The sequence below is a fragment of the Podarcis bocagei genome, assembly GCF_964188305.1.
Source record: "Podarcis bocagei genome assembly, chromosome: W".
NCBI lineage: Eukaryota > Metazoa > Chordata > Lepidosauria > Squamata > Lacertidae > Podarcis > Podarcis bocagei.
Genome location: NC_138131.1, coordinates 74,246,143 through 74,263,147, shown reverse-complemented (window position 1 = coordinate 74,263,147; position 17,005 = coordinate 74,246,143). Strand labels below are relative to the sequence as shown.

The 17,005-nt window shown below is 45.2% G+C and overlaps 1 protein-coding gene across 1 annotated transcript in view; it reads left to right on the top strand.

Moving 5' to 3' along the window:
* Positions 1–14,703, top strand: part of LOC308578143 (proliferation marker protein Ki-67-like) — a gene marked incomplete at its 3' end in the record, with an annotated part of 28,588 nt that extends 13,885 nt beyond the window's left edge. Inside the window, exons 8-12 of the mRNA XM_081178408.1 lie at positions 7,568–7,797; positions 10,279–10,897; positions 11,648–11,778; positions 13,577–13,769; positions 14,690–14,703. Coding sequence (XP_081034534.1) covers positions 7,568–7,797; positions 10,279–10,897; positions 11,648–11,778; positions 13,577–13,769; positions 14,690–14,703 — 1,187 coding nt within the window. The remainder of the gene's footprint in view (positions 1–7,567; positions 7,798–10,278; positions 10,898–11,647; positions 11,779–13,576; positions 13,770–14,689) is intronic.
* Between the last annotated feature and the right edge of the window lie 2,302 nt (positions 14,704–17,005).

Genomic DNA, 17,005 nt, shown 5'->3' with positions numbered 1-17,005 from the left:
ATAAAGGGGAGCCATACCGGGGTGAAGGCATCTTCTTCTGTTTGTCCCCGTGTCAGTTTCAGTTTATTAGTTAATTTTTCTAGTAGGGCTGTTTCCCATACTATTTGGTACCATTGGTCCATGCTTACTCCTGACAGGTCTCTCCAGTGTCTGGTTATGGTGTTTCTGGCTGCTGAGAGCAGGTGGGTTATGAGTTCTTTGTGGTGTAAATGGGCATTGTTGTCTTGGAAGATGTTTAGTAGGGCCAATTCTGGGGTGGTGTCTATTACTTGCTTAGTTATTTTACAAATTTCTTGTATGGCTGTTGTCCAGAACAGTTGGATTTTGGGACACTCCCACCACATGTGGAAGTATGTGCCTGTGGAGGTGCACCCTCTCCAGCATTTTGGTGAGGTTCCTGGGTGTATTAGCGCTAGTTTCCTTGGTGTTAGGTACCACCTGTAGGTGAGTTTCAAAGTGACTATGGTTTTAAAAATAGGCTTCTGTTGGTATCACCAAGAGTTTAACAAAAACTATTCGGAATATGTGACCTGACAGTGTTAAGAAAAGAGAAAGCAAAACAGAAACAGAAACAAATGCCTAAGTTTCTGTTAGGGATCTTCTACTGGAGCGCAGTAGAAGGAGTTTCAGTATAACCCTATAGAACATTACAAATATGAAATCAGTATTGCAGATTTTAACTATGAGTATGTTAAGTCTTCTGTCAGGACAAAACAAACCTGGAGCAGAAATAACCCCCTAGACCAGGGGGCAGCAAATTTTTTCAGCAGGGGGCTGGTCCACTGTCCTTCAGACCTTGTGGGCGACCGGACTATATGGGGGGGGGGGGGTGAACGAATTCCTATTCCCCACAAATAACCCAGAGATGTATTTTAAATAAAAGCACACATTCTACTCATGTAAAAACATGCTGATTCCCAGACCATCCACGGGCTGGATTGAGAAGGCAATCCACGGGCTGGATCTGTCCCCTGGGCCTTAGTTTGCCTATCCATGCCCTAGACTAAAAGTTAATCAGGGGGGTCCAAAAGACCTGCAATCTTTTGTGACAGGTTTTTGTATGCACAGAAAAAAATCTCCAGTGCTCTTGAATTGGTGCAAATACATAAAAGATGAAATTTTAGTTATCACTCCAGAAAACAATGAATTAACAATAAATAATATTCAAATTATACTGACACTCAGTATGTAGTAACCAATTCACAGAAGAAAAAAATCTTTTTCATCACTTAACTATCTTCTTGGTCATTATATCAGTTTCTGTGATGTTCCTTATTTTAGCCAACTACAAGTTTGAATAGGATACCTCATTCTCCATTTGGTTCCAATAATAATATTTGTTTATTATTATTGTTTATTAGCAAGTTCCATGTCAGCTTTCACACTTTAAAAGTATTTCATATAACCTAAAGCATCGTCATTGCAGGTAAACGTACAAAATACCTCAATATCAAGGCAATTTGAAAACTTATATTTTTACGTGTTTTTGGACAAATCCAATAGATTTCATTAATTAGTCTATCCCTGCTATCAAGTAATCCTGCTTATTTAACATAGTAAACAAAAATCAACAATAGCCTACCTGTCAGGGAACTGCCATCAGAGCATCAGGTGGTGGAGGGACTCAGGCAGGATGAAAGAGACTCAACTGCTGAAGCAGGGACCAGCAGGGGGAGGAGTGGGTCTCTGAGGGAATGCGAGCAGGAGGGAGGGCTCAGGGAGGCTTCCAGCGAGAACAGTGGGGAGGTATCGGAGTCTCCCATAGGGAGACCCATACCTCGCAGGAAACTGTCACGCCGTGAGTCCAGGAGACGCGTTTCCGTTAAGGAACTTCTTTGCTGGAAACGCTTCCGCAGGCAGCCACTGTCGGACTCTACTAGTGACTAGAGCAGACATGTCTGAGGAGCTCCGTCACACACGGAGGTTTGTGGGGCCGCACAAACTCTGAGGGAGCGCGTTTTCACGCACAAGCAGCTAATCAAACCCTCATAGCAGTCCGACAGTCTTTGTACGCTGCCTGTGCAAGAGAAGGCATCATGAGCGAACCAACCGGAACCGGAGGAGCAGGGGCTGGAGCTGGTCCAAGCTTGGAAGATAGATACCGAGCGTTGGAGGTTCAACTGGCCCTGCAGACGGCGAGGCTGGAGGAGAGAAGGGCTCAGGATGCAGACAAGAAGGGGAGAGCCACTCAATTCCCCAGAAAGGTACCAGGATTGGTGCAGAAATTTGGGGGGGACCCCAAGGACTACCATGCTTTTAGGACAGAGATGCAATATGCCCTTAATGTGCAGTTCGATGAGTTCCCTGATGAGGAATCGCGAGTTGCTTTTGTAATTGGGCATCTTGAGAAAGGGGCTAGAGACTGGGTTCGACCCCTAATGGCAACGCACAATGACATACTAAAGGACACAATGAAGTTCTTTCGTGCAATGGATATCATGTTTTCCAGCGATATTGAGGAAGGGGTGGTGCGCAGACAGCTAATGGCTTGTAAGCAGGGGAGTCGATCTGTCCGTGAATATTGGACTGAGTTTACCATGCTGATTCACAGACTGAGTTGGGATTTATCGGCGGCACCCGTTCAAATGCTATTTGAAGAAGGTCTTTCTTCGGGGGTGAAAGACGAGCTGGCACGGAGCCCCAGGGCGGAGTCTATGGATCAGCTGACCAAATCTGCGCTGACCATAGGAGCGCGGCAGGAGGCAAGAGCCTTGGAGAGGCGGGAAGGGAGAGGGGAACGTTGGAAGGAGTTCCGCATTCCAGACATTCCTGAGCCAGCTTTCCCGCCGGCAGAGCCGATGGAAATCGGAACAGCGCGCGCGCGCGCATTTTCAAAAACCAGCGAGGGAGCTAAGAAGGAGGGAAAGGGCCCCCGGAAATGCTATCTCTGCCAACAGCCAGGCCACTTTGCCAGAGTCTGCCCCCAGAGGAAGGAATGGCAAGGGATGGTGGGAGCTGTTGAGGGGGGAGAAGAAGGGGGAGCGGAGCAGGTAAAAGCCAACGCCTGGTTGCCACAATTGGGGCACTGCAGCCAGGCCAAAGAGCAGTGAAAGTGCCCGTGCCAGAAGCTCCTCGACCTGCTCTAGTGATTGAAGTGTCGCTAGAGCTGCAGAATGGGCACCCCCTAAAAATAAAGGCGCTATTGGACTCAGGCAGCTCCTGCAATTTTATGAGCAAGGAGTTTGCTGCTGAACACCAGATACAGACCATCCCTTTAAGCAACCCCCTGCAGGTGACCACGATTGATGGCAGGGAGTTGTTGGGAGGAGGAGTCCGCTTGCAGACTGTCCCAATGATAATGAGGGTGGCAAGGCACACAGAACTGATAGCGTTTAATGTGGCCACCCTGGGGGGCGCTCCCATTATTTTGGGAATGAGCTGGCTAGCTCTACATGATCCGCTGGTTGGCTGGCATCAAAGAGTGGTGTCCTTTGGTTCAGCACATTGCCTAGAACACTGCAAAGGGGAGAAGGGTTCAGTAGGGGCCCAAGCCACCCTAGCAGGGACTGAAGTAATGGGGAAGGTGAAGGTACCACCACAGTATGCAGATCTCAGCGACGTGTTCAGTGAGAAGGAAGCTGACCAACTACCACCTCATAGACCCTTTGATTGTCAGATCAATTTACTCCCTGGAGCACAGCTTCCCGTGGGCAAGTTGTATGCCATGTCAGACAGGGAAATGCAGGAGTTGCGAGGGTTCATTGACAAGAACCTGAAGAGAGGCTTCATCAGAGAGTCCAAAGCAGCAGGGGGGAGCCCAGTGTTCTTTGTGGACAAAAAAAATGCGGACAAGCCGAGACTTGTATGTGATTTTAGGCGGCTGAATGCAGTGACTGAACCGGTGGCGTTCCCTATGCCCAGAATTGATGATATTTTGACCATGGTGAGGAAGGGAAAGATTTTCACAAAGCTGGATCTAAGGGGGGCGTACAACCTGATACGCATAAGGAAAGGGGATGAATGGAAAACCACCATGTTTACCCCTTTGGGGGCGTTTGAATACCTCGTTATGCCATTTGGATTACAAGCAGGCTCCGCGTGTTTTCAATCTTTTATGAACCACGTGCTGGGCCCTTTGCTCTACAAGAATTGCGTTGCCTTTCTAGATGATGTGTTGGTGTATTCTGAGAATGAGGAGCAACATGTGAGAGACGTCAGAGAAGTGTTGAGCAGACTGCAAGCCAACAGGCTGTGGGTCAAACTGGAGAAGTGTCGGTTCCATACCAAGGAGGTGGAATTCCTGGGGTACCGCCTGTCAGACAAGGGATTGGCCATGGATCCCGGCAAGGTACAGGCAGTGCTGGAATGGAAAACACCCAAAACCAAGAAGGATGTGCAGAGGTTCCTAGGGTTTGGAAACTTTTATCGTAAGTTCATCCGCAACTTCGCCCATCTGACGGCGCCCATCACTGACTGTCTCAGCAGTAAGAAGAAGTTTGTATGGACGGCGGAGGCGGAGCGAGCGTTTGAGGAACTGAAAAGGGCCTTCGCCTCTGAAGAACAACTTCTGCATGTGGATTTACGAAAGAAGCTAAGGGTTGAAACAGACGCATCTGACAGAGCCATAGGGGCGGTGCTTCTTCTGCAGCCGGGGAAGGAGGAGTCGGAGTGGCGTCCGTGTGCCTTCTTCTCGCGGAAGCTGAACAAATCCGAGAGGAACTACACGGTGTACGACCGAGAACTGCTTGCTATTCATGAGGCGTTCCGGAGATGGAGGCATCTGCTAGTTGGTGCACAACATAAAGTGCAAGTGTGCACGGACCATAAAAATCTAGAGTACTGGAGAACGGCGCGAGTGCTCAACCAAAGGCAGTTGAGATGGGCCCAAGAGTTCTCCAAATTTAACTTTGAGATTTGTTATGTGCCAGGCCCAGAGAATGTTAGGGCGGACGCTCTCTCACGCAAACCTGAATATTTGGAGGGGGAGGGAGCACCCGAAGAAACCCATATCATTCCAGAGGACCGCTGGGTGTGTGGGGCGACTTTGGTGGGGCAAAGGGAATTGGTAGAGGGTACGGTGCAGGATGCATACGCCCAGGGGAAACTCAGGGATCTCAGAGGGGAGGAAGACAAACCCGGTGGTTTTGAGGAGAGAAATGGGGCATTGTATTATAAGGGAGCGTTATATATACCTGAAGGGGAATTGAGGGAGAAAGTACTCAAGCAGCTGCACGATAGCCCCACAGCAGGGCACTTTGGGCAACACAAAACCATGTGGCTGGTTACCAGGGAATTTTGGTGGCCCAAGGTCAGGGAAGATGTGCGGGAGTATGTGAGAGGGTGTGAACAATGCCAAAGAGCCAAGGGGGAGAGGCAGGCGCCGGCTGGTTTATTAGAACCACTGCCCACACCTGAGAGACCGTGGGAAGCAGTGGCAATAGATTTCATGACTGATCTGCCAAGGTCTAGAGGGAAAACAGCCATCATGGTTGTAGTAGACCTGTTAACTAAGATGGCCCACTTCATAGCCTGCTCACATGCGGTTACAGCAGAAGAAACCGCCAAATTGTTTGTAGAGAATGTGTTTAGGTTGCATGGCGCCCCCTTGAGGGTGGTTTCAGACCGAGGGAAACAATTTACTTCCAGGTTCTGGAGGAAGCTCATGAGCTTACTGCATGTAGAGGTTAATTTCTCGACGGCCCGTCATCCTGAAACCAACGGGCAGGCGGAAAGAGCAAATGGGGTTCTCCAACAATATTTGAGGTGTTATGTTAATGACAGAGAGAATGATTGGGTGGAGAAGCTGGCGTTGGCAGAATTTGCCTACAACAATGCAGAGAACGTGTCCACGGGGATGAGCCCCTTTTTGGCTAATCACGGGTGCCATCCCAGAGCCTTCCCAGGGGGGGAGGGGGAGAACTGGAGCGTTCCAGCTGCAGAGCAGTTCGTGGAAGAAATGGAAGCGATCCATCGCCAGCTCCAACTCAACTTAAACAGGGCTAAGGAGGAATATAAGAGGCAAGCAGACAAAAACAGAAGGGAAGGTGAAAGCATCAGGGTGGGGGACCAGGTGTGGCTGTCAACCCAAGGGTTGCCATTCAAAGGAGGTTGTAAGAAATTAAGACCCAAAAGGCTGGGTCCGTTTGAAGTCATACAGCAGGTCAATCCAGTGGCTTTCAGGCTCCGGTTACCGAACCACATGAAGCTGCACCCAGTTTTTCACAGGTCGTTGCTGTCACCGTATAGAGGAGACAGTGAGGGGAGGGTCACTAGGGGACCAGCAATGGAGGAGAAGGAACACAGCTACCATGTAGCGGAGATCCTCGATTCCAGGTGGAAGGGAGATCAAGTAGAGTATTTGGTAATGTGGGAAGGGGAACCGGAGTCGGAAAACACCTGGGTTAGGGCAGAGGATGTCAATGACGAGGTTTTAATAGAGACTTTTCATCAGAGGTTCCCACGTAAACCTCAGCCTGTAGCGAGGTTCCGAAGGGAATACTTTGCCACCACCGACGAGGAAGAGGAGTTGGAGGGGTTCCCAGATTCTGAAGAGGAGGAGGATTCAGCTGGCCAGGACGACGATCGATGGAGAGAATTGTTCGAGACGTCAGAAGATGAGGAAGATTCGTTTCGGGGTTTTAGCCCTTCACCTCCCAGGGGGGAGGAATTGGGAGGGGGTGAGGGGGGCCCTGGAGGGGAAGTGGATGTCAGGGAACTGCCATCAGAGCATCAGGTGGTGGAGGGACTCAGGCAGGATGAAAGAGACTCAACTGCTGAAGCAGGGACCAGCAGGGGGAGGAGTGGGTCTCTGAGGGAATGCGAGCAGGAGGGAGGGCTCAGGGAGGCTTCCAGCGAGAACAGTGGGGAGGTATCGGAGTCTCCCATAGGGAGACCCATACCTCGCAGGAAACTGTCACGCCGTGAGTCCAGGAGACGCGTTTCCGTTAAGGAACTTCTTTGCTGGAAACGCTTCCGCAGGCAGCCACTGTCGGACTCTACTAGTGACTAGAGCAGACATGTCTGAGGAGCTCCGTCACACACGGAGGTTTGTGGGGCCGCACAAACTCTGAGGGAGCGCGTTTTCACGCACAAGCAGCTAATCAAACCCTCACACTACCTTTACATTCTGAAACCACCAAACCTCTTGCTGATCATGAGGTCAGCAGTGCTACGGGGTGAGCTCCCATTGCTCTATCTCAGCTCCTGCCAACCTAGCAGTTCAAAAGCATACAAGTGCGAGTAGTTAAATAGGTACCACTGCAGTGGGAAGGTAAATGGCATTTACATGCTCTCTGGCTTCCGTCATGGTGTACCATTGCACCAGAAGTGGTTTAGCCATGCTGGCCACATGACCTGGAAAAGTTGTCTGCAGACAAATGCTGGCCCCCTCGGCATGAAAGCGGAGGTGAGCGACGTACTCCATAGTTGAAGCCAACTGGACTTAACTGTCCAGGGGTCCTTTACTTTTACCTTTTACTCCCTTTGTGATTGGAGCTAAATATTTATGTTGGAATTCAGAATAACTTTCTTCTGTCTTTCTTTTAGATAAATTACCTAAAATGAATCAACCTTCTGATTAGCTTTGTAACTTGGTATATTGAATTTGGTATGTTTTGCTCTTTTGTAGAAGTTAAGAAATCACCTAAAAAGCGGAAGGACGAAGAACCTGACATATTAATTCAGCCTCTTGGAAAGAGAAAGAGGGTGTCCTTTGGTGGGCACTTGAGTCCTGAACTGTTTGATAAATGCTTACCTCCAAACTCACCACTTAAAAGAGGTGCAACTCCAGCACGACTGAGCTTGCCATTTGGAAACTCGCCTCGAGCGGTTTTGAAATTTAGACAATCTCGAATCAAGGTAAATAATTTTCTGTACTGAAATGCCTCAAAAGCACCCAGATCAAGTCTTCTGTTTCTCATTCTTCGTGTGTGTGTGTGTGTGTTTCTAACAATCCTGTACATGCATACTTAGATATAAGTCCCATTGGGTGAAATCCAACATTGTGTAAGAAAACTCCTTCCCCTGTTGCTCTGTATGCCCCCCCCCCCCCCGCACCAAATCTCCAGAGGGTCCAAAGACTTTGAAGCAGGATTGGTGGACACATGAGAGCTGGGGTGCAGGGAAGAAGGCCCCCTTGAGAGTAAATTTGTTCTAATGCCACAATATAATTGGATATTATCCATTCCTTCCAATGGGGCTTACAAGTAAGTAGGTATTGGATCCCTGCCTAAAAATTTTTAATTCAGAAGTTGTCAGGGTAAATGAAGTGTCCTTGAGACAGGTTTATGATCTTGAATGCAGGGAAATATTATTTCCAGCGTGGGTTGAGCAAGTTCCAGTTGCTTGACCATTTGCTTCAGAGGTCTTGTTCCCTGACAAATGCTAGCAAGGGAAGACTTGTTTCCACCATGGGATGAGTGGGGTCTAGCCCCACTCCCTTGTTTTCACCTGCTGTACAATAACTCTTGAGAACTGGCATTTTTATTAAAAGTTGGATTATGAGTAAAAATAAATAAAATTGCAGCAAGGGACAACATGACTCCATCGTGGGTTGGAGCAAGTAGTTTGATGTTACTGTTCTGTATTGTGGTTTTTCTATTTAGTAGTTGTAGTGATTGTATTTCATTTTATCATGTTGTGTGCTGTCCTGTGCTTCGTTTGAGGAAGGCCTCTCAAAGATAAGTGTTTTATCTTATTTAAAAGAAATGAGCAGAAAAGATGTCTACTTGAATGAATGCAGTGCATTCTCACTGAATAAAAGTTCTTAATTTTGGCTTGACAGTGCCCTTTAAAAAAGGAGGAGGAAAGCTCTCATTTAAGGAGAAGGGCTAGGACAGGTTTGAGGAACCTCTGGCTTGCAGGCCAATCTTGGCTTGACAGGCTTCCCCATTGGCCCACAAGTGAGGGAGGCAGTTGGCCAAACCAGCTTAAGTCCCTTCCGAAGCACCCAACAATCAGCTGGTTGTTGGGAGCCTTTGAAGCAGTGCACAAAGCAGGAACCCAGTGGCTGATGCAAAGCGAAGATGTTCCTACTTGGTTCAGGTGTCATGTCCCTCCTTTCATTTCAGCAACTGGATTTACAAAGAAACAACTATTGAAATGATGTGGAAAAACACGTCGCTTTTAACAGTGCCTTGCTGCCTGCTAGTGCTTTGAAGTCTTAAATTTGGGGTTTCAGAGCACCAAATCCCTTGACATCATTTGTGATTTCAGCAGGAGGATGGCCCCGCACACTTGTAAAATTTGGCCTGCTAGACTGGCCTGTGGATCCAAAAAGGTTCCTTTTCTCTGGGCTAGGACATGATGTGTGTCTGTGTGGTTTCTTCCTAGGCCTCTTCATGTGTCTGGCCTTCCAGATTTTGGTGGATTATAGCTCTCATCATCATTAACCATTGGCTCTACTCACTGGAGCTGATATGAGTTAGGCCAGAAGTCGCCAAACTTTGAACCAGTGAGCCCATCTTAAATTTGGAGAAAGTGCTGTTCTTGCTAATCACAAAATGGCTGCCGCGGGTTAGCTTTTTATTATAAAATGGCTGCTAAGTCTAAAAGTATGGAAAAAGAGACATAATTATAGAATGATGCAGACATGCCACCCCATTAGTGAAGACATGAGCACATGCACCAACCACTACTGCATTCTCTCCCAGGAAGAAGCTCTTTATACTTTAATCCTGGCATCCAGTGACATGTGGACATGTTCATAGGTGTAGCTGGCTAAGTGCAAACAAACTGAGCAAGAAGAGCAAGCTATTTCTTATGTATTGTGGATTTTTGATGAGATACTTACTGAGGTATTTCATGGGTGCCAAAGGGGGGTCCTGCTACCTGCAGGACACCAAAAGGTTTCTTATCCCTATTTACCCAAGAAAGAAAGGTTAATTGAAAAGGAGCACTTAACAGTTTGTGTGTCAAAGTATGTAGCTCTAACTTCACATGCTTTTCTGTAGATAATAGGGGCACGGTTGCCAATGTAGATGTCCAAAATAATTTGTCTTAACAAACCAGCTTGTGCAGATGTTATAGTAAGGAGATGCACTTGAATGAAGTACCAGTTACAACTACTTAGTTCCTGGGCAACTACTGAAATCTGTAAGTGGATATTTATACTTCAAATTGCTATCCTGTACTTCCTCTAAGGATCTCAGGACAACATAGAGAACATTTTATCTATTCAACCACTGCAGTATGATACGGTTGTAAACCTAAGTGGTACACTAGATTCCCAAATTCAGGTCTCCTCAGTTTAAGTTCTGCTTATGTGCTATGCCACATTTGATATCTCATTAGAAGTTCTTTGTATTAACTTTTTAAAAAATCCCTCTTCTTTCTCTACAGAGTTTCCCTGAAGGGGTTCAGCATGAGAATAGTTCATCTAAGAATGCTGCCTCACCCTCAGCACGCAGGTCTCCAGTTGCCTCGCCCACAGCACGCAGGTCTCCGGTTGCCTCACCCGCAGCACGCAAGTCTTTGGTTGCCTCGCCCACAGCACGCAAATCTTCGGTTGCCTCTCCCGCAGCACGCCGGTCTTCAATTGCCTCGCCCGCAGCACGCCGGTCTCCGGTTGCCTCGCCCGCAGCACGCAGGTCTCCAGTTGCCTCACCTCCAGCACGCAGGTCACCGGTTGCCTCGCCTCCAGCACGCAGGTCTCCGGTTGCTTCGCCCCCAGCCACTTTTTCTTTTGATGCACCCCAAAGAAGAGGTCGCTTTTCAGTTTCTCATGTTACCAGCCCACCTTCAGAAGAACAGGATGCTCTTTCCAGTCAGATGAACGGAGATGAAGAAGAGTTCACTGAAGTAAAGACATCTGAACCTACTGTTCAAGAATGCAAAGCTGCTCGTTCAACAAAGAGGAGCAAAAATGCTACTCCAAGAAGTTCTTTGTGTAGGAGAAGTGGAGTAATGGGTGTAATTCACTCTAAAAGGCAAAGTGGGGCTTCCAAAGCCAACTTGATAGGTTTGTCATTATTGCTTTGTTAGTGTCTTTTGATGTTCCACAAAACAATCAGATACAGCATATAGTATTCTAAAAGACTGCAGGGTTTACCAGCCTTTTTGGATCAGTGGGCACAGTTTGAATTTTGATAGAGTGAGGGTGCCCATCACAAAATAGCTACTATGAGAGATGTGTGGCCTAACACCAAATGGCTACAATAAGGAGTATGGTCTAACACAGAATTAGAGAGAGAGCCACCCTCAAATCTTATGCTAACCATGGGAAGTCATTTAGGTCCTACTAATCCTGATTGTGGAGATAACACCAATGCTGTAACGGGACATTACTCAGTACCAGGACAAATATACAAGGTGGTCACACCACACTCAATTTCATTTCACAGAAATTGCTCAAACTTGGGCCCCCAGCTGTTGTTGGCACACAACTCCCATAATCCCTAGCTAGCAAGACCAGTGGTCAGGGATGATGGGACCAAGTTTGAGAAACACTGGCTTAGAAGATACATGCACATTTTGTCCCCTATTTGTGGGAGGGCTAGACAGTTGTGGGTTTTTTAATTAAAAAAATAAAGCTTGGAATTGGCACATGTCCAGAGGTACTAATGAAAGCCTTCATGGGCATCAGGCTGACAACCCTGGCTTAAAAATGCATTAGAACAAATGAATCTACAAATCTAGAAAATGTTGGTTTTATTAAAAATGTGTTTTAAGCATAGAAATAACTAGCAATCTTGAACAATTATCATTCCAGTTGCAAAGTCTTGGGCAGATATAGTGAAACAGGGTGTTCCAAAATCTCAAGTAAGCAGTGCTGCAAAATGTGGTCTTAAAAGATCAGCCAAGAAGAGGTCAGCCAAGAAGAACTCAACAAAACCATCAAAGGTAATTCTCTAGCAGTGATCAAAACTAATACCCTGCATTTAGTAAATATATTGAAGCATTCCATTTTCCAGTCATTAAATGCCAGAGTCTGGAATTCTTTGAAACCAGGGATGGGAAGGGCCTTTAGCTTTTTGATAGATGGTCTGTATCCATGAAGTACCAGTTTCAGTCCCTGGCACTTCTAGACAACTTGAGATCTATTCCACCAAGTCAGAATAGACATCACTGGGATGGATGGACCAATAGTTCTGCTTTGTATAAGGCAGCTTCAAATGTCCTCCACCTTGCCCCCCCCCCCCAATAATTGCATGGAATTCCAGAGCAAATGTGCAGATCAGATTCTTTCCCCCTACTCTGAGTTTGGAGATGTGTTCTCTTGGTGTGCATGCCTTTTGGATAATGAAACCAGCCTGAATTACCACATTGGAGTATATATGAGTAATATAAAGCACAGCAGTTTGTAAAGTAGGTTAAAACTAGGCTTGGGAAAATTATGGATAAGTTGATGTTGCTAATGTTAATGAGTATGCATCATATTTTCTTTTGAGAGAGGATATGGTAAAATGAATGGAGATGAATTCTAGGTGCATGATGAGAGCAAGTAGAAAGGCAGCCAATGTCTGGTAGATGGAGCAAGACCATGTTTTGTCCACAAACCAAAGTGGCTTGCCCACACACTGGGCCACAAGCAAAAAGAAATAATGTTTTAAGAGCTGTGTTTGCTACTTAAAAGCTTGTAGGTTAAGTAAAACAGGCTGAATGATCTGTAAGAACAATGGCTTCTAGCCAACATTGTCTGCGCACATGCAAAGCAGATCTCCGCTTGAGAAACAGGACTACATCTTACTGTTTGTTGTCAAACAATTACCAAGTACCCAGTATCCTGAAAGTAAATGGGTAGACACTTCTAAAGCATTTCCAACGTAATATTAGCTTTTTGCAATGAGAGAAAGAGCCAGAAGATACATATGTGGAGAGGAAATGTAGCCACAAGTGAAAAGTTTTCAAGTGCCTTTCACACAGCTTTCCTCTTGTATTATAATAATTCAAACTATGAATTACTATTTGATTACTTTAGGAATAAAGAGAGTTTTCTATATTCAAACTACTACAATTACAATTAAGTCCTTTAGAATTCATGCTGCTTAATGTAATGTAGTTAGTTAACAGCATGTAATGAACCAGGAAGGTTCAGTTCAAACTTTAGTTCAGCCACGAAATCATTGGATCAGCCATACTCTGTCAAGCATCTAATCTGTAATATGGGTGTAATACTCTTGTAGCCTTACAGGATGTTAAGCAGTTTGAATACCATTCTGTACTATTATTCTCTTATTATCAAACACCTCTATATTAAATACATACATAAATGGACTTTATCAAATAAGATATGCAAAATTGGATTTCCCATGCTATTCTTGCAGTCTTTTCTCAGTACTACTTAAGTAAAAGGATGGAAATGACTTAGAATTGGCAAAAGCCACCCTAAGCAACAGTGCAACAATGCACTGAGAATTTTTAGTATGTTGTTGGGGAGGCAAGATGTGACTGGCCAGATGTGAGCTCTATGTTTGTAGTTTCTGCTGCTGCCAAGCAGCAAAATGTTTCAAGAAGGAAAAATGGATGAAAGCTCTGTCTGCTTTTTTTTGCTTGGATTTATTGTGCATGCTGGACTTGACATTCAGAATTGTATCCAACTTTGAAGTAAATGGTAATTGAGCTGCGAGCACCAGGACTTACATGCACTCTGAGCCTCAGTGATCAGACTCAAAGGTTTAATTGTATATTTTGTTTTCAGAACAATGTTTCCATGCTAAAAACGCCAATAAGAAAAGTCCAGGGTCACTTTACTACAGGATATGCAAATTCCCCTGCTCCAATTGTGATTGGAAAAGCTCATACCAGTATTGTGAATGCTGCTGTACAAGTCCCTAAAGTGATGATCAACTATCCTTTGAAGAAACATGATGACTTAAATGAAAGTTTTACAGGTAAATTGTTAGTGTTTTGGTGAAATGATTTTTTTTTCTTGTACAGTACCAAATATTTTGCAAGCCTATAAGGAGTTCACTTGCATCCCATGGAAAATGGTTGGATTGGTCATATAAAGAACTTGGTTGGTTTTACTGTCTGAAACAAACACATGCTGTTCTAACAAAATCAAACCTAGTTTGTACAAAGTAGCATTCTGTTTAAGTCAGTGACGGGCCAGAAAGACCTATGTTTAAATCTCTGCTCATCCATGAATCTTACTTGGTGCCCTTCAACTAGTCAATATATCTCAACGTATCTATGTTTTTGCAAGGATAAAGCTGTAGTAATGGAGAAAGTGCATGTATGTCACAAAGTTCCAAGTATATTTCGTAAAAAACCATTGGCTGCTAGTGCCATCTTAAGATATATTTATCCTATCACATGAGGAAGTTCACATCCTAAGATGGCACTTGCTATAAGACTTTCTTATGGCTTTGATCCACAGAACTGTGAATGGAAGGATAAAATAGATTGGTGCTGTTTTGTTAACTTTTTAAGAAGACCTGCTGGAGCTAACCCAAAGGCTTTCTGGGCCAACATACTGTTTCCCGGAGTAGCCAACCGGATCACTATGGGAAGCCCACAAGCAGGGCAGGATGGCAATAGCCTTCTTGTTTCACTGCAGCATGCTACTCTGATATGCTCCCAGTCCTCTAAAAGTGTAAGGTTAGGACTGGACTAACCCTAGGTGATATTGAACCCAGCAAGACGCTCAGAGCTGTAGGAATGCACAACCTGCAAGGAGCAGGGGGAGCAGTCTGAGAGAATAATCTTGCAAAGCCCTTTTGGGCCTTTGCTAAGATCAAAGCTCCCAATTGAGTATCCTTGGGCACATCCAGATTACCCTAGTTCTAGCTCTGGTTCATTCTGCTCCCAGGCATGAGGAAGTGACAACAGATTAGGAGTTAGTTGCTTTTCCTCACACAGCACATCTGTTAGTCAGAAACAGTCACCGCATGATCAAAATAAGCTTTCCGCTTGCATTTAACTATTTTTATATGCAAATCTGGGCAGATTTAATAGCTAGCATTTTTTAAATTGTATGTAAAACCTATAGTGTGTGTTTGTCTGTAGTACAGCATTAGGTGTACAGTAAAACTTTAAGAAATAAAAGCTGCTCAGTCTTATCAATCCCTAATTGCCAGAAAATTATATTGCGAACATGCATACAGGAAAGTGATGAATATAAGGCACTAAGTGGTTTTTAACATTGGCAACTTACCCATTCTTGACTATAGTAAGATTTTTATCCATGCCAATTTACCAACTCTCAGTTTTGCCAACAGATGGCACTGTGATATTATTTTAAAGGTAGGTCAATATCTAAACCAAGTGTAATACAGTAGTGATACCATCATATAATGGTCCAAAAATACGCAGTCATTTCATCATACTAATACTGGTTTTAAATGCCCCCGAATGAAAGTTGCTCTTTTGCTAAAATCCCTATTTACCTGTTTAATCTGGAAGCATGTGAATTTAGTAATTTCTCAAACTCATATTAGTCTTAATTATGAACTAGTCTTTTAATTCCGCCCTCTCCCACCCCACAATGATGGGTTTTTAAATTTAGATTAGATTTGCTTAATTCTGTTTTGCTATTCTCAGCAACGGGGAAAATGGGTATGCTGGGTACTGAAGGTCCATTTCTAGTTAGAAATCATTCGAACTAGCTAGTGAGATCTTGTAGTGAACTCAGTGCTTGTAGTGTAGCAGCATATATGCAGAGCCCTAATAAGGCCCTTTCCCCAAGTGTTTCAAAATATATAATACTGGGGGTTTGAATTGAGCACAGGTGTCCCGCTGCCCTACTCTTCATGCTGAGCCAGTCAGAGAACCCCCTCCCAGCAGAAAGCCACAAATAGGGTGTTCCAAGGGGTAGGGCTGAGATAGCCCAGAACTGATGGATCCCAAGCCAGTCTTGCAGCTTTCATTGGCTAGCACTGGGCCCAATCAAGACTTGATGCAGGGATCAGGTCCGAACCTTCCCTCTTCATTATATTTTTAAATTTTCTATACTTCAATATAGAGAAGAAAAGAGGTGTAGTTCCTCTGTTCCTGCCTGATTTTTGTTGACAGTTGCTGCGTTTTTTTACGGAAGCACAGCTTGCCAGAGTGAAAGAATCTTACTTCTTGGAGACTGGGAAGGAAATCAGGATTTTACATGGAAGCATAGGTGCTCGCTTCCCTATTGCAAGAATGTATGTGGGTTTATTGAACCATGCAATATAGATTTATAGAATACTAGTATAATTTAAAGTTGAAAATGTCTTCATGGCATCTTTCTTTCTTTGCCTACTAATCGGTAAAGGTAAAGCGACCCCTGACCATTAGTATCTGTTCATTTCTGCTTCCCTGGAGAAAATGAGTCCTTATTGAAAGGGTTTATGCTCTGCTTCCAAGGCATGTGCTCCAGCAACATTGGTAGGGCTTCTTGTGTTCCTGCTGCCATCTTTCAGCATGGGTACCTTCTCTTGCATTTGGTAAAGGGGCCCCTGACCATTAGGTCCAGTCGTGACCGACTCTGGGGTTGCAGCGCTCATCTCGCTTTATTGGCAGAGGGAACCGGCGTACAGCTTCCGGGTCATGTAGCCAGCATGACTAAGACGCTTCTGGCATGGAAACGCCATTTACCTTCCCGCCACAGCAGTACCTATTTATCTACTTGCACTTTGATGTGCTTTTGAACTGCTAGGTTGGCAGGAGCAGGGACCGAGCAATGGGAGCTCACCCCGTCACGGGGATTCAAACCACCAACCTTCTGATCGGCAAGTCCTAGGCTCTGTGGTTTAACCCACAGCGCCACCCGTGTCCCCATCTGTAAAGGTAGCATGTAATAAATCATTAGCGGGAAGAGGAATTGATACATCATCAACAGCTATCACAGTTTGTTCAGACTAATGGGTGATAAACTACCATGTGGCTGTAAACTGCCATGAACATTAATGTTTGAAAATCTTGTGTGATGTTGTAGTCTGGGATTGCACTGTATATAAGACTGTTCTTCTGGGGAGCAGTCAAGCAAAGAGAATGAATTCTTAATAGTTATGTTTTCCCTTGCTCCCAATTGCAAACAAACTACAGTGGTACCCCGCAAGACGAATGCCTCGCAAGACGGAAAACCCGCAAGACGAAAGGGTTTTCTGTTTTGGAGGCGCTTCGCAAGACGAATTTCCCTATGGGCTTGCATCGC